Raw genomic sequence first — 25,429 nt, forward strand, 5'->3', positions numbered from 1 at the left:
AGCTTAGTTGCTGTCTGTGGCTTTATGTTTTGTGCAAGTTTTGAGAGGTATTGATTTTCTAATGTTTTTCCTGCCAGACAGCAAATAACATCCTCTTTCTCTGTCCAACTATTTATCGTAGGTGACGTAAACGTATAAATGATGACACGTTTGTACTTCAGCAGCAATTCATTAGACATACAATTTCTCTCCTATAAGAGCAGGGACATTTGCCAGCAGCCATTCTGAGGGTTAACATTGCATCTTTTAGATGAGTTTTTTTTTGTAAGATTGGATCTAGAAGCCACAAAAAATGTGGATATTTTTGCACAAATGCATTCATAATATCAGTTTAAAGATGTGATGAGTAGCTGTTATACCCAGGTTCAAAATGCAATGTTATTTTTTCATTCTTCTGCAGCTCACTTCTTATCAGAAGAGGAACTGGTAAATCTCTGGACATCTGTTGAGTGGGTGGTTGTTCATTAGTGTCCAATACGGTACAAAATATAAGAAATGGTTGCAATAGAACTAATGAGCCACACATAATTACAAATGCTACGCATAGCTTGCTAATGACTCTAACTTTAGCAGATCCAACTTGAAATAACATGTTTCTGTAGTGTTGTGTACATTAACCCCTCTGCCTTGCCAAATTCACTTTCACTACAACTTGTGTAGAAATAAAGGTTCCTAGAGAGGTAGATGTTCATTGGGAGGTTTTTAAGATGGACACAAATGCAGCTGTTAGATTTAATCCTGAAATTTTTCTATCCTCATTTTCTCACCAACCTTGTTTTGTGTCTTTGTCTTAACACAGAGCCACCTCAGCAACATTTATAAGACCAAAACTGCCATATTGAATGTAAACCAATGTCTTCTTGTTTTAATCGTGTCTGTTTCAAGTTGTTTTCTGGTGACACCTCCGACCCCATTGACTAAAGGTCTGTTGCAACTTCTCAAGAGCCTGCATACTGTCGGTCTTTAATTTGCCTGTTTTTTATTAACTCAGCAGAACATTAGCATTGTGAAAAAAAAAACATAAAGCTGTTGACCATGAGGCTGTTTTTTCAATAATTGGGAACCATATGATAATCATATCCCAACTGCAGCATGCACCTACTTTGAGGTTTCTGTGTTTATTGATAATTAACCGTTCTTTGATTTTTCATAATATTTCTTTGTGAAAATGATGAAGAAATGCAATAAACTGTGGCTCGTGCTACATATTAATCTGAAGTTATATGTTTGTTTTCAGTCTTAAGTTCTGAAGAACAACATTTAGATGAAACACACTTATTTCTTTACAATCACAGACACATTAGAGTGTTTTTCAAGAAGACTTCTGGCCATTTGAAAACACTAATTTAAGAAGCAGCTTTCTTTCAAATGTAGCTTTTTTTAATGAGCCTTTTAACCCCTTGATGGCTGGATTTATTTCCAATGCTGGGAAAAAAAATGTCTCTTGTGTTTTTGCTTTCAAGTAGATTTTAAATTAAGGTAATTTTGGAGCCGAAGTAGTTTGATGGGAATTTGCATCAATAGACGTCAAGCCATTCAGTCTGTAAAAAATAAACTGCATCCACTGCTTTGATAGATAGAGAGATAGATAGGCAGGCAGGCAGACAGAAATTACAACTAATTTAATAATACTAAAAGGTGCATTCATCATTAAATCAAACATTTACAAATAAAGGTTAAAATAGTTCAAATTGTTAAAATAAGTTCAACAATAACATATACTTTAAAAAAAACATAAAAACACTTTTTAAACCTTTTTTTCCCCCTACTTTATATGTTATATGTAGAAATTATACAAAATTCCCATCAAACTATAGATATCAGTTAAAGTAAAGGTACTTTTGCACAATCTTCTAAAAAAAAAGAAAAGAAAAATGAAAACAGAACAAACAAAAACAACCACAAAAAAACACACAAAACAGCACCAACCCTCTCCATTAAAGCTTTAGAAAATATGATGGATTGAAATGAAATAGTGATATATCACACGCCTAGATGTATCAGAAGAGTAAGCCAAAAGTAGCCATATGACTTGTTAACGTTCTTATACAAAATTTCCAACAATAGGGGTTTCAAAATATACTTCAGAAAAATCTTAAAACTAGATTATTTTTAGGAAACATGTTACAGTCTTATTCAGAAACAGCAAATTGTGGTTTGACCTTTTAACCATCTTTACTGTATAACTTTTAAAAAAAAACTTGAAAATTACGATAATTCTCTTTTAGGATCTTGAAGGTTTATAATTTACCCTGAAGAAAATGCAATATAATTTAAAGGCTATAATGTTTTATCTCAGTTAAGCATGTTATTAAGCAAAGAGAAAATATTTACTTTATACATAATTTACTTGGAAGTTTTTCTTATGAATACATCTTCATTTTAAATATTCTGTCTCAGCAGTTTGAATGCATGCCATGTCGTTGTTGTTTTTTTGTCTTTCCAGTCTTTTTGTTCCTGTTGGTCAGCTCATATAAAACCTTTCATTGTTTCCTCTGCATCGCTGCCAGAGCCCTTTTGTCCCACAGTCAAAGCACATCTTCTGCTGTCTTCAAACCCGCTCTTTCTTTCCAAAGCGATGAAGAAGTTTACTGCCAGCCTGCAGATAATTGCATTGTAGCAGATATGTAAATGAGAAGAATCCAATTTATTTTTGCCGTCCTCTGCAGCATCAAGCTTCTTTCTTTGTGATGCAGATTCACATTTTTTTTAAGTGTTCTGAAAATTCTCAGTGAGACAGCCACCACAGCTTGTTAACTAATGCTGGATCTGCCGAGATGCAGGATCCTCTACAACTTTGGGTTCAAGTTGTGTTTACAGGGACGTCCACAGGTTTTTAGAAGGGCAAGGGGTAAAAGTCAGAAAAGGGCAGAACAAACACATTTTTTTGTCCTTGAAACAATATGGAAATTAAGTGACATTTAGAAATAAACTTCTAAAAAATAACTACACAGCTATGGGAGCCGTGTAGGTGAAAGTGAAACAACTGTCATTTCTTTACCTTTTCACATACTCAAAGACTTGACATAACATGAATCAAGTTTTATACAGATGGTAATATTTTAAGCACAGATATCCTACAACTTTGATGCCCAAAATGCTGTAATCATTAATGAACGACCTTGGGAGTATTTCAGGCAGGCAACTCGAGCAGAGCGTTGACCTGGTTACTCCTCCCTGAGGGCGGTTCAGTCTAATCAACTCACCTGTTTAGTGTCCTATTAAAGTTCCAGCTGTGCGGTCCAATCCTTCTTTTCCATTTCCGCGAGCTCTGCGTTCGTCATCCCACCCTCCTCTCCGGCTTCCACCTGTGAGCTCCGTTAGGGGTAGTTTAATACCCAAAGTTTTCTATGGAGATCTTTGTTTTATGTAACTGAACGGAGCCTTATGCAAAACTAAAAGAAATCTGGAAATACATTTTCTTTACTGCATGAGTTGTCTGACAAAAATAATATTTAAGTTATTCTCAAAATGTTGCTCTGAGGATTCTGTGTTTATTGAAGTGGTATTTTTGGTCATGTTCTGTCCGCTATCAGTCACTCCAGGTTTGTGTTAAATCATCCACAGCTGTCTTCATTGCTGTCAATTGTCCTCAGTGTAAAGAAGTGTCTGGTTTTCAGTTCTATTGTCAGATCATCTGCTTTTTGCCTCTCCACAGTTTTTGCCCTCTTTTGGTTCATTTACAAAATGTATGTTTCTGCTTCCAAGCCCAGCATCCAGCATTTTGGCTTCTACACCTCCAGTTCCTGACAGTTGCACCCAATGTGACTCTGGTTCTAAATGGGGATTCACAGCCAGATAAACTCTCTTTTGCATCTTATCCTCTAAAAACAGGCTTTTGTTGGGACTGGCCAGATTTGAATACAAAAGATTGTGAAACTGAAGGATACAGAATTTAAAGAAGGAAAATCTAATCAGAAAATATTAACAGATTAATTTACCATAGTGTCAGAGGTGTAGTGAGGAAGCTATGAACTGGCTATGACTGTGGTTAATTTATTTTTAAACTACACCCGTTGTTTTATTCTAAACGTACTGCCCAACTTCCTGTCCCTGCGTTGTGTAGAATTGATGCGCCGCTCAGACGTCTGGCTAAAATAGAGACAGACTCCTTGAGCATTATTCTAACATTATAACCGTATTTAAGGTGGTTGAACGGTGACAAGTTCTCTGTCACATCTCTCCAGGTCTCTGTGCAGCAGCAGTTTCTCTCGCCGTCCCTCATTCTCTCCTCTTTCTCTCTCTGGCGGTTCTGAGTCCCAGTCAAGCCACCAAAGCAGCTCAGAACCCCCCATTACAAGAAAATGGCTACGATAAAATACTGTTTTTTTGTCTTGTATCTCTCTTTGTCTAATAATTTATTAATATTAATACAAAACAAAAAAGGGCACTTTTTATTATGAGGCAAAAAGGCCAGGTGCTCCTAGGGCTTATGAGGGCCTATGAGCCTGTGTATTTATGCCATTTGGTTGGATCTTAAGGAAAACAGTCATCCCGTTGACTATTTGTCTTCAAATCTTCAAATCTTAGCTTGACCAAAAACCCAGCTAAACCTTTTAAGCAAAAAAAGTCAAGTTTTTAAAGCAAATAGACCAGAATTACAACATTTCCATAGCAACCCATATAATTTTTTTGGTCACCTGAAGGTAATAAACAGATTAGTGTAATTTTTGGCACAGTCTGTAGAATTTAACTTTTTAAATTTCCCCGGCAACTGAAGTTTTGCATTAACCTCATCCAGATTTCTAATATGTTCATATCGTATGTCATATTGTTTCATTCAAGTTGAACCAAGGATTCATGTACTAAATTCTCCGGTAAAAAATGTGAGAGCAACAGCGGAACGCCACTTTTTTAATTCAAGTTCGCCAAGCTAACACCGTTCAAAAACTACAGCTTTTAGCATTTATTCCCGGGTAGCTTCTCAATGAGGAGTTATGAAGTAAAAAGAGATCGGTCCACTTAAGTGATTTTTTAATTTTTTTTTTATTTTTTATTTTTTTATTCAAGATGACAGCAGAAGGTCAAAGTTGAACACAACTTAGATTTGTGGTTGTTGACTTAAAACTGGCACTATGTGTGTGAAATTTTGTGAAGATTGATGGAACAAAGAATTGTTTAACCATATTGTGCAAAAAATCTGAAAATCGCCAAATCTCACAGGTTGCCACATTTTGTTTAGTCCTTGCAATGTTTTTGTACTAATGTTGCACTTTGGTTATTTATTCATTGGGTATTTATTTAGTAAATGGAAGCTTTTCAAACTTTGGAAATAACTAGGGTAATTGTTGATGGTCTAAACGCAATTTCGTTGCTCATTAATGACAACGACAAATGAATAACTCTTGAAATCTTGAAGAATTGCCATCAAGCCTTAGGTCCTGTGGCCATCCCATAATAATTTCTAAACCTTCTGTTGACATTCCCAACATGTGTGTTTTGGTTTTGTTAATTGTTGCTTTTCTTTTTTTTTCTTGCACCTCAAAGATTCATTTTTTTTCCTGCGTATTGGCATTGTGGAAAAAAAAACAGCCCAGGAAAAAACAGACCAGGACTGCCATGGGTCATAATGAATTAGATTTTGATTTTATACTAATAGTTCATTCAAAACTAAAGGTATGAACCAGAACACATCAGTGTTTTTTTTATCTTTTTGGTGAATTGTTAGTCCTGTTTTTATTGTGAAGCCTGCACACTGTCAGGAGTTGTGTTGACATCCCTCTCCTGAGAAGTGCAGCCAAATATGAGCTGAAAGCAGAAAACTGGAAGGATTATTTACAGCTTCCGTCTTGTTCAGACTTGAAGACAACAAAAGAAACACATTCCTTATGAAGCTAAGCCGGTTCAATGCTACACTCCCTTTATGATTTCTGTTTATCTCTCATCATTTTCTACACCCTGAGAAAGCTTTAAAAGCAGGAAAAGGCTCATACTGAGCTCTGAAAAGAAAGGGGAGTACTACTGTACTTTTGCTTTTGAGGGATTTTATCAAGTAGGAGTGATTTTTAGCAATTAAGAGGTTTTTTTTCATCTGCAAGTTAACAAAATTAAGTGCAGATTCCCTCTGGGGGAGGACGAGGTGTCATAAATAAGGTACACATGCTGTTGTTGCCATCTTGTCAGACTTTTACTTGTGGCTAAAGTTCTGTGTTTGCAGCACCAGAGACCACAGCTGGAATCAACATCTTTTCACATTTATAAAATCGTCAGCGTTCCAGGCACATTTTCTTTGCTGTTACACGTTTCTATCATTTGTAAAATTGATGCCTCAAGAATGTAATTCATTTCAGTTTAGCAGTTCTGCAAAAACTAAAATTTGTTTTTATGTACTGGAATTATGCAATTTATGCGGAACTCAAATTTGATGCAACCAATCTAACCAGATTGCAGATGGTTATGGTCCTTTCACAATTTTTTTTTGTTATGAAAGCGCTTTATTGGATGGCTTCAGATTTACCATAAACACCCAAGAACTTGTATATACTCTATTCAGGAAGACAACTGTGGGAGGATTCCACTTGGGAAACAGAGTTTTGTTTTCCCTTGTGGCCTATTTCCTGCTTGTAGACACAGATTTATACAGTCTTTCTGCCTTTGTTGCCATGCTTGGCTTTTATAACATTCCTCTTTCCCTTTTCTTTACATCACACTAAATGCTAGTTAGGAGTGAATTTGGGAAAAGGAACTGAAGGGTTACATCAGTTTTAAACCAAATGCTGCAAGCAGAAGTGGATGACGGGGGAAGTGTTTCCCTGGAGTGACAAAGCAAACTGTCAACCTGAAAAAAGACACCCTGCTGCTGGTTTCTCTGCTGTTCTTGTTTTGGGTCTTTTTTTGTCCTCTTTTGTTTCCTGTCCATTTTTTTTACTTTTATCTTCCTGAAAACAAATTTAGGTAGGTAAGCACATCTCCCATCCTCCTAAAATCAACTTCTTTTTTTTGTCACTTCTTCACTACACTTTATTCTTCTGCCTCTATCTTGGTGGCAGATCTGGAATGCAACGCACCATCTGAAGGCAATGCATGCCAGCATGTAGTTCCCTTTCCAATGAAAACCTGAATATCATGTATTTAAAGTAATCTGATGTTACCTGCAAATCCGAGCAGCAATCTGTGTGCTCAACTGTGGGATAAAGATTTAACAAAAGACCGATGGTTCAGAGCAGGGTTAATAGGTAAAAGGTAAAAAGTGATGGAGGTGATGAGAGATGCTGAAAATACAAATGAATAAAGAGAGGTGGAGTTTGAAAACACCTGCAGAAACACTTTACTGATATTCATGAAAAAATGTTTGTAGTCTAAAGGAAAACAAAATGCAGAAACAGGAAGTAGTGTAATCATCAGATCAGTGGTTTCCACCAGATATCAAAATTGGATAAAACTCCAACCATTTTATTAGATTTTCCCTACCCAGGTTTTGCATGTGTTGAAGAAGAAGCACAAAAAAGCTTCCACTGTTTTGTTCACAATGACGAAGGTGAAACTTGAGAAGCAAACAGAGAGAGAGGAGGCGATAATCTGAGCGAAGAAATGAAAGCCTGGTCAAAGCAAACAACAGCAGAGAAAATGGAATATGGAGGGGGACGGCCGCCAAGACCAAAATCTTTAAATAGCCGCTCTAGTTAAACACACTGATGTGAGTCTACGCTGTTCATTGCAGTAAAAGCCTTTGGTGTCAGCACATTGAAAACCTCACAGCCACACAGACTGATAACACCACTTCAGATTGTCTTGATCTGCAATGCAATGCATTCAGGCCTAACCGCTGACCTGTAGGAACAAACGTCGGCAGCCATCAGTCTTCCAGCCGGCCACAGCCGACAGCTGAACCTATTTTCCTCTTTTGTGTTAAGCATGAGGTCAGATGTTTCAGATTTGAATAGGGTTATACGTTCAGCACATATGCAAATGCATCCAGAAATCTGCTTTGTTTTCAGCTGGCGAGGCCGCCTTCAGCTGCTGCTGAGTCACTTTAATTCATTTCAAAGTACGCAAGCATCCAGCCTGCTTTTCCCACTGTGCCCGCAGAGCCAAAACGGGCTTCGCACCTTGACAGGATAATAGCAGCAGCCATGTAGAATATCAAGTATGATTGCAGCGCTGTTTTGCCATTTATCAACTGACATTTTCCTGGTGTGATGGAGAAGACAAGGCTGATTTTGATGAAAATGCTGGAAAGGTCAGAGTCAAACCGAGACGCGTTACAAACTGATCCCCATCCCCCATCATTGCCATGTTATGAGCAGCGCTGGAGTAAATGTTCAGACATGTTTCCACTGACTTTTTTCTTTTTACTCACAACAGAATGGGGGAAGATTCCGAGGAGGATTCAAAGGACTTTTCTTCTGAGGTAAACTGCTCAAAATTAATCCAACTTCTTTAGCTGAAATGTCCTCACTTCTACAGGCTTTCAAAAACATTTTAATAGAAGCTTTCAGCTAAAAGGAGGTCACCAAAAATGTCCACAAACTGCTAATATGAAAAATAGAGGTAGCCTAAAAAGCAGGGGGGAAAAACACCAATCTTAGGAAGGAAATGACTAGAAAGTAGGAAAATGATCTGTCCATGCAGCAAGTCATTTTCTTATATCTCAAATCTTATAATTAGAAATCAAAATTTAGAAATAAGGAGTTCCACACAATTAATCTAAAAGGGAAAAACTGTTTGTTACTTCGCATTGAATGTTATAAACCCCAATAATAAGTATTTTTTTTTGCTAGTTCTAAGGAATTTTATGTTTTTTGGAGTTTCTATGTAACTAATTGTAGTTCATTCTGATTATAGTGACAAAAAACAAGTGGAAATGACTCGTTTTAAAACAAAAGGAGAGTACCATCTTAGTACAAGTTAGCCTATCCTAATAAATCCTCACAAAATCTATAATTTCTTAGAACATTAATTCAAATTTTGTTTTTTCAAAATAATGACAATGATGGACTTGTCAATATCTGTTTATACCTGTAATTCTAAAATAACGTCCTAAGAATTGAATCAAAAATGATATTGCAATTAGAGTTGTTTCATGCTTAAATCATTTTTTTTCTATTATTGAGGGTGTGGAGCAAAACAATTAGACTCATTTTAGTTATAATTTCATAATCTTGGCTCATGATGAGACAAAACATTTTCTACTGTCCTAATTTTGAGAAAGCCTTAGAAAGTTGTAGAGCAAAGATAATTAAAATGTCTTAAAAGTCTAAACACAGGGTTTTAAATCTTTAAAAATATCAAATAACTTGCAGCGCACGTTAGTGTTCATCTTGGTTTGAAACAAGGAAGCAGATTATATTTAAAAAAGCAGTAGAGTAAAAGCACAGCTTCTAAAAGTGCATGTGAACTTTAAGAAACAGTTTTTTTCTCTTTTTGGTAGAGATGCATTATGGTTCTTCCAATGTATGTTTGCTTCATACCCTTTTTTTTTTCCACAGCCAAACACAACCTGAACTAGATCCTCACTAATCTATGTTTGTTCTTCAAATGCTGCGATTCAATCCTTCTTTCATCCTGTCCAATCCTGACGTCGGCCTTTAAACCTTCCTCGTGGTTTTCTTCACACCAGAGGACATCAAAGTAACAAGGAGTTCAAGAGGAAGAAACACGTTTCTGCTTCCTTCTAAGTGACAGTCTGTGCGACATCCATGCCAGAGCGTCTCAGTGCACAGACACACACACACACACCTCAAACTCCACCACTGCTGCTTCCCGGTAGATCTCCCCTCTTTCATCATCGCCTTTGACCCGACTCTCATCTGTGAACGGGGAAGGCCTGACCATCGGCGGAGTCACTACTGGCAAGGCTGCTGCTGGATCCCAGTAGAGAGACGAGGTTGAGCCTCCGGGTGCTTTGTTATGTAAATCCTTGAAGATATCATAGATGAGAGTGCACTCAGGGACATCTGGGGGGTGTGATCTCACTGTACCTGGAATGGATTTGAATGATTCCACATGTGTGTGAGGTCTGAGGTTCGTCTTATTCAGAGGTTATTGGCCCTGCAGGTTGCCTGGTGGTGCAGGGTTTGAGCTTTTCTGGCGGAACACTGAAAGCTCAGAGCGTCTTTGTATTTGAGGGAGTAACACAGGTTCTCCTGTGCTCCACAGGTTTCCATGAGGGGGCCGGACACAGCAAGAGGCCTTTGGCACAATCTGGACCACAAGTATCCTTTCACAGCTTTTTATTCCTCTTAAAGAGCAGACACATCAATTTCGGCTGAGTTTTTTATTCAAAGTTTAGGAGAAATAAGACTTCTTATTTATCAATATGTAAGACCATGACTGATGCTTTAATGTTCTAGTTTTTCAGTTATGAAAAGCACAAGAAAGTGATGTGGAAGATTGTTTTAACTTGATTTTTTTAAGTGTCAAGTTTTTCCCATTTTCTGATGTTTTTAGAAAGTACAGTTTTCAAACAGGCTAAATGCTTAGCAAAGTCAAAAAGTGGAGCGATACACAATAAATACATCAGAACAGGATTTCAGATGTTGTTTTGGTTTAGAAATCCCTTTCTGCAGTTACAAACAACTTTAAAGACCCACTCCAATGACAATCGTGTTTTTGGTGTTTTTAACATGATGTTGTAGTATTTTTCTGATGATGGAGAAGATTATTAAGAAAATGTAGCTTAAAACTACATTTCTGAGTCATTCCGAATCTGGAGCAGATGAGACAATGCCGTTGGAAAAAGCTTGTAGCAGTGACGTAGATGAGATGCAGGTTCTCCTTCAGAAGAGTCTGCTGCACCTGATTTGATTTTCATTTAGTCTCATAATTTGCCTATTTTAAATCCACAGTTGTAGTCATTGCTCATTTTTGATGCAGATCCATGTCAATATAAAGTTTTCACCTGGATTGCAAAAAGTTTTTTCTCCAAAAACTCTGTTGAAAAATATATTTTTGGATTGTTTGCATCGAGTTTCTAACGACTGAATTCAGCCTTACGTATTAACTTCATGGTTTTATCTGTTAACTAAGTGGTCACGCGCAATTCCTTTCTGACTAAAATCCTCTCATAGCCACATGGGAAATGTCCAAAAAAGTCATGAATGTGTTCAGATATTATGAAACGTAATCTTTGTGACACAAAAGCTCATTTCTTTGCCAGATTCCCTGCACAGTGAGCACAAAGCACAATCAGATTACTGTCATTCCTGTATTCATGGATCGTGAAAACAACAGCAGCCCGAGGAGATGTTTTCTGCCATAAAATAAAAACAAGCAAGAGTCTTGTTATTTAAAAATAAATTATTGGCTCTTAAAGATCCATTTAGGCTAATCTAAATCAAAGCTTTTATTTTCCAACATCATAGTTACTAAAAACACCAGAATATTTAAATATCATAAGGGATATTTAAATTTAAGATCCTTAAAGTTTGTACGTATAACTAAAATTTAAAAATTTAAGTGTTTGGGCACAAGCTTCAATGTTAAGATTATTTTAATTATGAACAAGACTTTTTTTTGTTTTTGTGCCGTATGTTTTCTGACATAAACCAAGTAACTATGTAGTTTGTTGTGGAGTTTGAAACAACACATTTTTAAATCATAACCGCCTCCAACATATAGAGATGTGACCGAACCACAAACATTCAGTTTTTGGCTTCAGTAATACAGATCTCGTGAATTTCCTTAGGAATTCACGAGATCTGTATTAAGTTAAAGCAAATTAAATTTGACTAATCACGGTTCTCATGATGTTCAGTCAAATACAGAACATTTCAGTGCAAGGGTTCAGTCTTCTGCAACGAACACAGGATCATAAACCTAATGTTTGTTTTTTAATTATTGTCTACTTTTAAGTTTTTTTGAAAACCTGGTGTGGTCAAGTTTGATTAAAGCGGGTTTGTAATAATCTGTTAAAGCTTTCTGAATATGTTTCTCAAGACACAAAAATCTTTACAAACATGTTTTTGCTTGTATCATTTTTTGTTGTTCTATTCCATTTTTCTTGCCTTTTTAATAGTTGTACATCTTTTTTACGTCTGGTCTTGCATCTCTCACCAACTTTAAGGTTTGCATTTCTTTTTCTAAACTTTTGATCATTTGCAGCTGTTTCACGATCATTCATGCCTGTGTGTTTATTTGTGCTGCTGTTTTTTTCTCTCTCAAATATGTAGCAGCATGGAGCTGATGCTCCACAAAATTATGCCTTCTCTTTGTTCCTTTTTGTGCTCACGCATTTCTGTGTCCCTGTCACCAAAGCGTCCCTGCAGAGAGATGCGTTCGTCGTTAACATTTCCCACAGAAGGAGGTCAAAGAAATACAATTTAACTGCCAAATTTTCAGAAACACAACAGTCAGTATATAACCACTACAGTTCTTTATCATCACATAGCACATTTAATGTTTAAATTCCAGAACACGAAGGCTTTTTTTATTCCCTAGCTGAACGTTTATATCTCTGTAAATATATCTTTTGTGCATCATTATACGTTATCTAATCCTTTTTACTGCTGCCAATGTGAGAGGAGAAGCTGTAAAATGTGGATTTTTGTTGCATACCTTTACAAGCGGTGCAGAAACATAATCTGAGAGCGGAGTCTTCTGAGGGTGTCAGCGAGCTAACATGTACAGTAGCAGCAACTGTCAATATTGAATTTAAAACATCTCCATTTCACTGCTTTATAAACATTGAAACATGAGTAACCATAGTGACTATACAGACTGTACTTACCCTACGGTTATAGTTACAGGCCCACATAATGGCTTCATTTGCATGTTAAGCAGGAGCGGCTTTATTTGTGGTTTTCCTTTTTTTCTTAAATGGGGAGATAGTTAGAAAATTAGAAATAAAAGGACACATTTCCTCCTTTTTTTGATAGAATTTGATAAGAAAGATAAGCTCCAATAAAGCTTGCAGGTATTCAATTCTTACAGAATGTCTCTTGTCCGCCTTGCGGCAGTGCTCATTTAGAAGAACATTTTTCCTCCTATGGGTCATTTTTGACCCACATCAAAGACCTTTTGATCTGTGCTGCTGCAGAGGTTTCCATACAATCATAGAAAAGGCTGGGACCTAATGTAGTTCAGAGTCCAGCTCCATGAAGGCCACCCATGCTTTTAGGATCAGTCAGGCTTTTGTTTTAGCTGTTGGATTTCAGTCTTGGTCACTTCTTAATTTAAGGTTTGCTTCTGTATGGTTAGTCTGCCTCCTTGCACCCTTCAGTTTAGTCTTTGTCTCAAAGGAGCGGATATTTTTTTTCTCTTTCAGATCTCTTTGTCCTGGAGAGTCTGACAGAATAAGGCAGGAAAACGGAAAACCTAGCTCTGTAATACGATCTGGTGTTTTGACTTCAACTAAATTGCATTAAAATCTCATGCAGTTACAACAGCTGATCGCTTCAAGGAGATTTTGCCTGGAAGGAGCTCTGACTAGGACAAAATCATTGTTTTTGGAACAAAGGCACTTACACATTGAAACGGGCTGTCTGCGGGCTAAAAATGGGCAAACCTTCACAGGGCACATAGGTGACCTCCAAAAAAAATTAAGATTGCAAACCCCTTGGTGAGACTGTAAAGGAAAAATATTCATTTTTCTAAAAGCATGCTGTGGGGAACAGATTGTAGCAAACACTTAATTATTTATTGTATTATGTATGATTAAGAGCAATTATAATATTAAGAGGAACTTTTTTTTCCAAGCAATGTATGAATAATATCTTAAAAGGATATTATTCTATCTTCTATTCCTATGTGTTTTCCTTTTTCATCTGAGTTCATTGCTGAAACTGCCTGAAATAAACCAATCAATCAAAAACATAGCCAGGTTCAAATAGTAAGCCAGTCCATGTAGTTTCTTCTAAAACTCAAACACCATTTTCTTTTAAGCTTCATAGTTCTACTTCTTACATATTTGCAGATTTTGCAAAATGCATTAAAAAAAAAAAGAAAAAAAAACTTGTGGCTGCCTGATTCGCAACACAAACCCCCGACATGCAAACTCTTGAAAAAGGCACAAACGGCGTGCAGTTTTACATGCAGGTTGAACTTTTGACTTTAATAAGGAGCTTCAAATTCAGAATCAAAGTTTTTAAGTCTTCAGGATGTTTCCACTAATAAAGACCAAAGTAAAACTCACAAGAGGAGCCACAAAAATTAATAAATGAATAAAATAGCCGGGAGAAACAAAACCCTATGTGGACAAATCAATCTGATGTACTATTTATTCTAATAGATACAGCAGATGGGATGCTCTTTTTATTTTCAAATAGAAATACACATTGAAATATGAGGGATGGTTGGCCAAATGTTCTGTTACTTGAACATCAGGGTAACTCTGGATGTTTTGGAGTTTGGGTTTGTGGCTGAAGCACCACATAAGCTTCTACCCTCCCAGAACTACTCAGCAACTCTTACCACTCACACACACACATTGTGGTACCAGCAAGGGCCAGACGCAGCGCGACCGATTTTAATTAACCGTCTTGTGGCAATCCAGCAAACAAAAGTAGGACATTGTTGCAGCATAGTAAACAACTCACTCCTGCACATCCCAAACAAGTTGTTGTCTCTTCCTCCTGAGCCTCATGCCTCTTTTTGTTTTCCACATTTGAGGCCCCAATCCTGTTATCTGGCAGATGTGACGCATTACTTTTCTGCCATATTAACATTGCATTGTGGGGATAACAGAACTAAATGTAGGAAATTGAATAACTTCCCCCTTATGCCAGTTTTCCCACGCTTATGCAAAAGGGTGTGCAGTACCTCTAAGTCCCATGCTATGAATTACGTGAAATCTAACATGAGCATTGATGGAAATATGGTTGTTAGAATTGTCAGAAACTTTCCTATGTCTGCATTCGTTTTAAAGAGGGAATCATACAATATATATGATTCCACCCCCCTTTTGTATGAAATCTGCTCTTATTGGAACTTTTTTAAGGTGTGGAAAGTTTCTATTATCAAGTGGGCAGATCGTGTTTTGCCTCCACGACCTGCATAAAATGACCCCCCCACACGCAATCGGGAGGCTGCCTCACCTCACATCAACACCTACAGACCTCATCTTTGATTTCAATTACATGCTGACCTGATTCCCCGAAACACGATAATGACCCACATCTTACTTTTTGTTTTTATGAGCAAATTATTTTTATCACTAACTCCTATCGCTGTAACCTTCTTCCACTGCTCTCCTGCAGCATTCCCCTCTCTCGATTTCTTTTTTTTTTTACTCTTGGAAAAGAGCTATTATTTCTTCAGATGAGTACTCAGCCGGCACGAACTGTTACATCAATAATATATACAGTATTAAGAAAAAGAAGCAAAAATAGCTCAAGCACCTGAAGCTTATTGATGTTCCGTTCTCTGCAGATTTGAAAAATCTGATGATATTCTTTATAGAAAGGGCTTTCTTAATATGACCTCAATTATTTTCATGTTATATGGATATAGAGTGTTTACTTTTGAACTTTTATCAAATCTAAAAAACACTACAAATTAATTTCAAACTATCTGTGTTTCTCCAAATTGCTGTTTACCTAAACCATTATTTTTTAGCAATATATTTCATAAATTTGATCAATATCACACTTGGTCCTAACAGAAAGATGACATGTGAGCCTCCTGAGTCCTAAAGAAATGTTTGGATATCAGACAATTTCTGAAAAGAGTCCCTTAAAGCTGCTCAGTTTTCAGTTTGTAAATCAAAAACTCACAGATATGCTTCATTGTTTAACACATGAAGTAATTTGTTGCAGCTTTAGGCATTTGTGACAGCTTTGCATTTTGACGTTGGACTTCACCATAAGCATTTGTTTTTTTTTTTCCTTATTTCTTTAGTCGAACTTTTAAAACTTTTTTTTTTAAGTGCTTTTTACTTACCGGTAACTGTTTTTCATTTGTTCTTCCTGCCTCTATGTTTTGCTTTCTTGGCTGTGTTTTTCTTTAATTATCTGTGTTTCCTGTTTTGTTTTGTCTTCATGCAGCTTTTAGACACAGCTCTTTATGCTAAACGTCCATCTTTAAGGTGTTTTAGATTGAATTATTGTGTAATTATTTTAAGCTTTACGAAAAGACAGGTTTCTTGTTGACAAGTTGAATCTCAATGTTTTATTTCTTAACAGATAATATTTAGATGTTATACATATAGGATATGTAATTTATTTCTATACTTTTTGTTTTGTTTTTCCCAGTTTTAATCTCTAAACAGAGAACAGTTAATGAAATATAATATTATTACCACAAATCCAGATAAATACAATTTGTTTTGTTTTGCATCTGCTTTTGCCAAAATTGTGTAACCTTCATGCCACATTTCTAGTTTCATGCCTAAACAAAACTGCAGATATCTAAAGCCGATGCTGACACACTGTGGCCCCCCACTGACGGAATTATTGCCCCAGTGGTGTGGAGTTTTTGCAAGAATCTTCAGCCCAACGCATGTCCAAGAGGTAGTTTTTCTCTGTATTGATTTAAATGAAATAAAATGCAATTTTTTGTAATTATTCCCTTCCTTTCAGGATGAAGAGCAGTTCTGTGAGATGGAACTACACACCTCTCCCTTGAATTTGGACAAAAGCGAACCTCCACCGACACCGGACGACTCTGGATCAGAACCCCATGATGACCTACTAGAGGGGGACTTAGGCCTTGGCACTAGTCCAGTTAACACCATGGAGACCTCAGTCAACACCTCCTAGTTTTGACCCACCCTGCACTGTCTGGTGTCAAACTTTTAAAAAAATGGAAGTGGCTCCTGAAGGTCGCTCACAAGTGAAAGCAAACCGAGCGCACTTCCTGTCGCTCTGCTGGAGGTTTTTTTCCGTTCCCTGTTTACTGGAATTTTATAACAAAGAAAAAAACATTTTAGATAATCTTCTGTGAGCCAAATTAAAATGTAAATTCTTGATGTGAAGTCATTAATGCGGGACAACTTTGAGCCATTTGATTACATAATCCACTTGGTGTAAGCTCATCAGCGGTTGCTGCCGTTTCCTTTAATCAGCCCAAAATGAAGTTTTTGTGCCAACTTTGCTTTTTTTTCCTCTCCCTCGGCTTTTTAAACTTTCATTTCTGCGATGCAGCTCTGTAAACACATTGAGATGTATTCAACTTAGCTCATTACCCTCTTTTCTTCTTTCATTATCATTTAATGTCCTTCCAGAATTTTGCCAAACACTGGAATCTCCACACAGCATTAGAGAACTGGCATCCAGTGCATTTTATAGCTTTAGAGTCCATCTTTGTACATAGATATGTCAGGAGCGAAGCAGAGGGCACCAAACTGCATTTGTCTACACAAACTAAGCTTTAGAAATATAGCAACAGCTCATCTTTTATTAATAACGCCACTGACTTCCAAACAAGAAACTGTTTTTTTTTTATGATAGCATGAATGTATCTCTGGAATGAGTCTTTGCACAGAAAATAATTGGTTTGTCCCCTGCAGGTTTTCCCACTGCATAGATTTCTGCACAAAGTTTGTTATCATGTCAAATCTTTAAGATAACCTTTATTTATTTGACAGAATGAAAGTGTGGATCGTTCAGAAAAATCTTCTTTTTAGGATTGACGCATGTTATTTGGTTGCCAAGCAAAAGGATGTTTTTGCCATCCATTCTCACGGTCGAAGCCTTTTGTTTTTACTGAACTACGTTTATCCTCTTCCTGTCTTTTTACTGTTTGTCTTGTGAGCAATCTGTTACATTTTGTGCAAAACAAAACCTATTAGGACAGACAGAACATTAAATCCTCTGTCCTTAACATGTCAACACAATATAGCCTCAGATAAATAGAAAAGAAAAGGTTGCATGCTTAGCCATTCTTTATAGTAAAAAACAAACTAAGCTTGTCAAAGTAAGGTGCATAACAAGACAAAACAGGAATATCTTGTTAGAATGGTTGGACCTAGAAGGGGCCCATCTAAACCCTTCTGAGTCACAAATGTATAATTACAAAAACTGTCATCTAATTAGTATCATAAAGTGTTTGACGTTTCTATTTTGCTATAAATTCTAGTATTAAATACGTTTTTTTGCATCTTTATTTGCCTTTTTTTAATTTTCAGGCTCAAAATCTGTGTTGGAGGCGATGAAGCTGCACACATAACCTTCAAAATGGCCACAACATTTCTGAAATTAAAACCTTTATTTTTATTATCTTCAACTGAAATTAAATTCAGCACCTCCCTTCTTTCTGCAAAGTTTCTCACAGAAGAAGTAGTTCCTTAATCGTTAGATCTGTTTGCGCAATACCTGCAGAGTGTATTTTGAACATCTGCTCTGCTTTTAGACTTTTTTTTTCCATCAGTAGAGGGACTATTTCCAAATATAGATGCCTATTTTAGCCACACCAGTATTTTTGTAAAATTATAGAAAAAAGCACTATTAGTTTCATGAAGAAACCAGGATTTCTTTGTTTTTCCTTGGGGCTGCACCGTTTCCTGTCAGACCACAAATGCTTATAGTAAATAAGATTTTTTGTTGACCCAATAAAGTTGATTAGCAAACAGCGTGGAGGGCGGCACAACAGCTTGCTATGAGTCATTTTTTTCAAAAAGGTAAAAGGAAGAAATTGAGCTTCGGTGACCTCAGTCACCTTAACTGAGAGCCCCTGCTTGTGTTTACACAGCAACACAAAAGTAGGAAACCATGCATCAACTGTCTTGTTTACTGTGAACTTTACTCATTATTCCCAGATCATGTGTTTCCATAGAAGCAAGCAATTGTAAACATTTGAAATGGTGGTACAGACTCCAGAAGTAATAATGTCCACAGTATGTTATTATCCCACAAAGGTCTAGGTGTCAGAAACCATCATTTAAAGAAACAAAGTCCTCTGATCTGGGTTTTTTATTTCGATAAAGCAGTACTGGTGGCTCGGAGGAATCCTCTATGGCACATCAACAAACCAATTCACTGATTGTCTCTGATTTCTGGTCTTCAAAAAGATTTTTTTTTTCTTTTTTTAATCCATTTAGACATTACGGAGAGCTAAAAAAAAACACACACACCTTTAAAGATTTAAACATTCAAAAATAACCCAAAAACATCCAATTGTTTGTGTCGTATTAACAAGACACGTGAATCAAAGATTTTTTCCTGCTTTTTTTTTATTTCTGTGGGTGCAGCTTCAGTAATCAAGTTCTCAGGCTCTGCTAATGAGTAATAAAAGAATTGATTCCTTCGCATTCACCTGCAGCCTGACTGAGGGCAGCGATACATTCCTGATGTGGCCAGTGGAGCTTCATGAACACAGAAAGTAAAGCTTTTAATTCCACAAGAAGAGAAAAAAGCAAAATGGACATTGATTAAAGGTCTTTGGCGGAGTGGGTTTTATTGTTTGTTTTTTCTAAATCTTGGAGCGGGACAGTAGTGGTTTGCTCAAGTCCTTGGCCTCCATGGCTGTTCTCACTCGCTCGTACCCGAGAACAGACATGGAGTGGTGGCAATAGTCCTCCACTTGTTTGATCTGCTGGATGCTGAGCACTGTTCTCCAGGCGCTAGCAGCCTGTGTGGCGTTCCTGGAGGAGACGATAAATGGCTTGGAGGAGGAACTGGAGCCGCTGGTCATGTTTAATGCAAACGATTCGATGTCGTGGTTGGTGGTGAGGTTGGCAAAGCGGTAGATGTTCCTCAGGGTCTTAACTGGGTTCTCGACCAGGTCCTCGTAGCGTACGACCATGTACTTCCCCTTCAGCCAGCTGGGTGGGTTTAAGGCAGTCCTCAAAGTCCTGGACGTGCGGTCACAAATCACCTCCATGGCTCCGATGGAGTGATAGTCGGAGCCGTCCTTTTTGTTGGCTTTGTGGCCCGGATCCACGAAAGGTATCCGGCGGAGTTTGGGATCCCTGCTGCGGACCACCTGCAGGTTCTCCCTTATGAGCCCGTGTCTGGATTTGATCCTGGAGTTGGCCACTGCCCGAGGGTCTCTGACCAGGTGTATCACCTTCAAATCCAAGGACGGGTCCTCCATGAGTGGGGCCAGGACGTTTACGTCCAGAATGCGAACTCCTTTAATCACTACGGTGTTGTATTTCAGGCACTCCTCCTCCAACAGGCGGAGGCTTTGAGGGGGGCACTTTTTACACACCTTATCGTCTACCATCCCCACCACATCTTTCCTGTAGGCAGAACAGAGGGGGTAGGAGCACACCACTTTGTTCAAGGTGGCCCCAAATAATCCCAAGGAGGTAAAGTTCTTTCCCCCGGGGCTGTTGTAAAGTTGGAAAACGGACAGATCACAGCGGTACAAAGAGCTTAGCATGTCTCTGGCCGCCCCTTGGAGTGAGACGGCATCCCCCGGGTACAACTTCTGCCAGATGTGCCACATCGGCTCATACAAGAAGAACACTTCATGGTTTTGGTTGAAAAGCTCCCCGAAAAAGGAGGAGCCCGACCTCCAGGTGGTCAGAACGTAAATGAGCTGTCTCTTTTTGGCCAGAGAGGGCCTGTAAAGGAATCGGATGTCAGACCTGCTCTGATAAGTGGCGCTCCGCATCTGGTGGTTACACTGCTGGGGCTCCTTGGTCCATTTATAATTGGCCAGGTTAAGCATGGTGAGGGCCAGCAGTAAGAAATAGGCCATAAATAACACAATCCTTTTCCTGCGGAGGACTTTCATCACGATCCCCGGCTGTGCGATTATCTTGGTATGATTCCGGTAAGTTTTGAGCTTCCTGCCAAATCCGGCATCCTTCTCCCAGGGCGCTGTCAACTTTAGGGGATGATGATACTGTTTACCTCTCATCTGTGACCTGTGAGCGGCTCCCACCGCCGGACAAAGCAGTTTACATACACAACAATGCAGCAATACGCTCAGCAGTGCGTGAGTGTGTGCGGGCTGCACCCGGAATTTATCACCGCTTCAGCACCGGCTGATTAGGTAATATATTCAGCAGCAGTTCGGAAGCGACCCGGTCCTCACTGCACTGCGCAATGATCCTCATAGGAGCGGCGCCTGGAGCGATTCACGCCGACGGCTGCAGTGATTCGGTGGGTGGCCCGCGTTCAAAACAAAAACGAAGGAGCCTTCATCGTCACAGACGCCCTGTTCTCCCATGTTCAGCGGAGGAATCCCTGCGCAGCTCTCCTCTGAAGCATCCTGAGAAGACGCGTCCTGCCGGGATTCACCGCGCGACACGGTGGAGGGCGGGTTTAATTTCTCCCCGCATAAAAAAAAGAGCGGAGAGGCGGTTGTCCGGCCGCGAAACGCGTCCAGCTCCAGCGCTTGTTTCACTGAAACAAACTGAGACGAGTCAATCCTTCCAGGAGGGCAAGGCCCGCCCACCGCGACAGAGGATTGGTTTGTGTTGTGACGTCAAGCGCAAAGAGCTTCTCTGATTGGTCATTCCGCCTGTTCGTCTTTCAGCAGCTGCCATGGAAACACTCTCAATGGTAGACGGCGGGCGGATACCGTTGTTTGGAAGGTCTCCATCCCCATAACCCTCCGCGCGCCCAAAAAAAACAAGATAGCAATCTTTAAACCGCCCTCCACCCTACATGTCCATGTTCTACATGAACAAGAAAGTAATATTTAAGATGAAAACACAAGAATGAAATGTTATTTACATATGTAAATAATATGAGATAATGCAATTCAACAATTTTGATGTAATAATGATGTATATTGTGTTTATAATATAATCATTAAGTATAGGCTACATATACATATAAAAATATATATATATATATATATTTTAGTTGATTTAATTGTTTTATTTTTATGTTATTTTTATATGTATCTGTTTTTAAGGTAAAATTTTAAAAACTGTTGTTTTTATTTCTAAAAAATGTGTTGCTTTCCAGGACAAAGTTTCTGCAGAGCAACAGGCCAGGACTGTTGGCACTGAGTATGTATTCTCCATTTCCCATCATCATCCCTTTGTTTATACGCTATCTCCCCCTAACTTACAGTCCCTCACAACCCCAACCTTTTTTTTCTGGTGCAAAAAAAATGCGTTGCAATAGCCTATCGAAACTATCCAGTCATAACAGTTTTGGACCAAATGCTTGGACGAGGAAACAGATTCATACGTGGATCTATTTGTCTGTATGTGCATGCATCTGAATCAAGCAAAAAAGCCAGAAGCTTGTGGCCTGTCAATTATAGCCCATACGTCAGGCTTTTCCAACAGGTATTTCTGTTTGTTCCTGAGTCACCACAATTTGAAAAAAAATACTCAGAAATTCAATTTTAATCTTAATTTTGTGATATAAATATATATATATATATATATATATATATATATATATATATATATATATATATATATATATATATATATATATGTATGTATGTATGTATATATATATATATATATATATATATATATATATATATATATGTATGTATATATATATATATATATATATATATATATATATATATATATATATATATATATATATATATATATATGTTGTAGCTCGCCACACAAATCAATTCTTTTTGTTAACCCTTAGCAAAAAGAAGTCAGTTTAAGTATACCACAAGTATACTAAGTCGATGCTAAAAAGGACGTAGTTTACACAAATTTTTCTTTTTATATGAATCTATATATTTGTAACCTTAAAATGCTGTGGTCTATAGTGGACCTGCTATACCCTTAAGTATACCTAATGAAACAAACCTTTTGGCATTTTATGGTAACGGAAATTAAATAGTTATTAAACTGCTTATAAATACTTTTAACCGTTTTTAAATGTCTTAACGGTCTTGCACCTTTTTATTTATCAGATCTTTTAGTAAGGTATGAACCCTCGCGGACCCTGAGATCCTCTGGCACTGGTCTGTTGACCGTTCCGACTGTAAGAACCAAAACCTACGGAGAAGCATCTTTTCAACACTATGGCCACCGTTTATGGAACAGTCTGCCAGAGGACCTGAGAGCCGCAAAGAGCATTAAAGTTTTTAAGAAAAGCTAACCTGGCTTTTAACAAATTTTTTACTACCACTATTTATTTATTTGGTTATTTATTTATTTATTTTTATTTATCCATTTTATCTTGTTTTCTGAACTTACACTCGATTTTAATGTGTTATTTTAATTTTAATTCATCTTATTTCAATGTTTTATTGTTCATTGCTTTTATCAATATTTATCATATCAATATTTCATTCTCTTTTGTACTTTTACGATGCGTCCTGAGTTGGAACCTTTCCCTCTGGGTCGGATGCTGTTCAGCATCTGCGGCTCTGGATGGGGACCTGCATCACCTCTTAGCTATGGTGGAGCGGTCGCCGCCTGTGATGCTGCATTTGGCTGGTCATGCAGCTGTTCACAGAGAGGGAGGTTCCAATTATCAGCGTTTTCGTGCTTAGCCTATTTCGTATTTTCCAATTCTCATTGTCTTTCCCCATCTATTGGGGGGTGGAAGATGTGTAAGAAGTGGGGGGTTGTGTAGGTACGGGGAGGGGGGCCCTATTTTTATTTTTATTTATTTTTTGTGCTTGTTTATTTTAATCTTCATGCTTGTTTTGATATTATTTATTTTGTTTTGTTTTAATGTAAAGCACTTTGTGTTATTCTTTCATATGAAAAGTGCTTTATTAATAAAGTTTGGTTGATTGATGGATGGATGGATGGATGGATGGATGGATGGATGGATGGATGGATGGATGGATGGATGGATGGATGGATGGATGGATGGATGGATGGATGGATGGATGGATGGATTGGTTGATTGATAAGCCAAATCTATTCATATTTTAACCATGCACTCTGTTAGGGCATATAATAATAATCATGAACAGAAAGAGAGTTGGCTAAAAGACATCTGTTTTTCATAAACTACATGGCAAATGCTCTGGGAAGCTCTAAGTTCATGTGTTTGAACACAGGAAAGCAGATTGAAAATCATATTTCCTAAGAGGCTTTCCTGTTTGAGATTAACACATCTGGAGGAGGAGAATGTTTGAGAAAAATCGTCCTTTCTGCACATTGAGAAATCCTTGCACTCATTAAGGGCCACATACCACAGTATATCTAGTTAAGTTTGTTGCATGATACTTCACACATGAAAATGGCAGTTATTATTACTATTAGTTATTACTATTTGTCAAGTTTAGGTCATTTGCCAAATAGAGTTAAGATTACAAAAGTCGGTGCTGCCAATCAGCAGCACGGGCAAAAACTAAGTCTTTGGTGGGATGTTTATTATTATAAGGTTTGTGAACACTGCCCCCTGCTGGGGGAATGTGTTTTACACAAAACAAGTCCCAGAACTCAAAACAGCTGATTTTAACAAACTGTTTCATTAAGTTAATTGTAAAATAATAATAATAATAATAATAACTTTAAAAAAACTGCAGCCTTTATTGTTAATGTGATCATGCTTCCTTTGTTTTTAGGTCTGTAAACTTACTGTCGGGCAAATGACTCAATGAGTTATTGTGTTGCTGGTTCATCAATCTATCAGTGGTGGGGGCCCAAACCAAACAGCATGAAACTGCTTTTAGCTGCTCTGCTGCACACAGATTGAGCCACCTTACTGATAAATTAAAACATATTCAAGCTTTATTGACATTTAAATCTCAATTTTCCTCTTATCCAATTGCTTTGCTTGATGTGGTGCTTTCCTATTGACACATTCATTTTTTAATGTTTTTTTAACTCTCTTGTATGGTTTTAAGCTTTTGCTTTTCCGAAATGCGCTCTGTATATAAATGAAGCTGCCTAGTCTGTACACATACAACAGTTTTTTATCTTTATGCCTAGACTCAGAGCAGTGTTTCTGAAGGGCCACCATCGTGGATGTGGTTTTCTGCTTACACACACCTGGCTTGAATGATTGTAATTATCCAGGCTCTACAGTGCTGTAAATCAGGTGTGTTTTGGCAGGGTAATATGGAAAACATGCAGGTGGGTGGCCTAAAAGTAGAATTCACATTCATATTGTCTCATGGCAACAAAAAAAAAACTTTCCCTTTGATAAAAGATGCAAACAATGTGACTAAAAACATAAATTTCAAAGCTGGAGTTTTAACAAATACTGTTTTGTAAAGTGAAGCTCCATCTTTTCAGATGTGGAATCCTTTTTCCAGTAAGAATTACTTTCACTGTGCCCTGCAGAGAGAAAGTTAAGTATACAAAGGAAAAGGCTCATGTATGGCGCTATAATGACCCCAGCTTAACGTGCCATTGAAATTAAAACTTAGCTTTGCAAAAAATAATTATTATTATTATTATAGGACTTACATTTTTAAATCTCAAATTACATTTAATGAAATTAATTCCTTTTAAGTCAAACGTATTTTGCCTTTTTACTTATTACTTTTCTTGCGGTTTGTTATGCTATTTTAGAGAACATGGAAGTAAAATATTCTACCATATGGAATTATTAATATTTTTAAGTGGATTATAAAATTCAGTAATTAAGAAAAAATAGGAGCAAACTTTCTTGCTCTGTATTAATGTAAACAAAGCTCAGATTGAATAAGTAACTAATTAACAATATTTTTTCAATATTTTCAAAACTGGACGTTTACGACATCA

At 37.5% G+C, this 25,429-nt stretch overlaps 2 protein-coding genes across 2 annotated transcripts in view; one reads left to right on the plus strand and one right to left on the minus strand.

The window, feature by feature from the left end:
• LOC101157820 (sodium/hydrogen exchanger 9) overlaps nt 1–17,959 on the plus strand; it is a 63,225-nt gene extending 45,266 nt beyond the window's left edge. Inside the window, exons 13-16 of the mRNA XM_023950088.2 lie at nt 8,305–8,350; nt 10,099–10,154; nt 16,280–16,385; nt 16,455–17,959. Of these exons, the coding sequence (XP_023805856.2) occupies nt 8,305–8,350; nt 10,099–10,154; nt 16,280–16,385; nt 16,455–16,634 (388 nt within the window). The 3' untranslated portion in view covers nt 16,635–17,959. The remainder of the gene's footprint in view (nt 1–8,304; nt 8,351–10,098; nt 10,155–16,279; nt 16,386–16,454) is intronic.
• Nucleotides 17,960–18,596: 637 nt separating this feature from the next.
• Nucleotides 18,597–21,214, minus strand: chst2b (carbohydrate (N-acetylglucosamine-6-O) sulfotransferase 2b). Its single transcript, XM_004081098.5, has one exon. The coding sequence runs from the start codon at nt 20,680–20,682 to the stop codon at nt 19,285–19,287; it is 1,398 nt and encodes a 465-aa protein (XP_004081146.1). The 5' UTR covers nt 20,683–21,214; the 3' UTR covers nt 18,597–19,284.
• Nucleotides 21,215–25,429: the final 4,215 nt, after the last annotated feature.

Source organism: Oryzias latipes, chromosome 20 (genome assembly GCF_053564925.1).
Source record: "Oryzias latipes strain Hd-rR chromosome 20, Olatipes_Hd-rR_3.1".
Lineage (NCBI taxonomy): Eukaryota > Metazoa > Chordata > Actinopteri > Beloniformes > Adrianichthyidae > Oryzias > Oryzias latipes.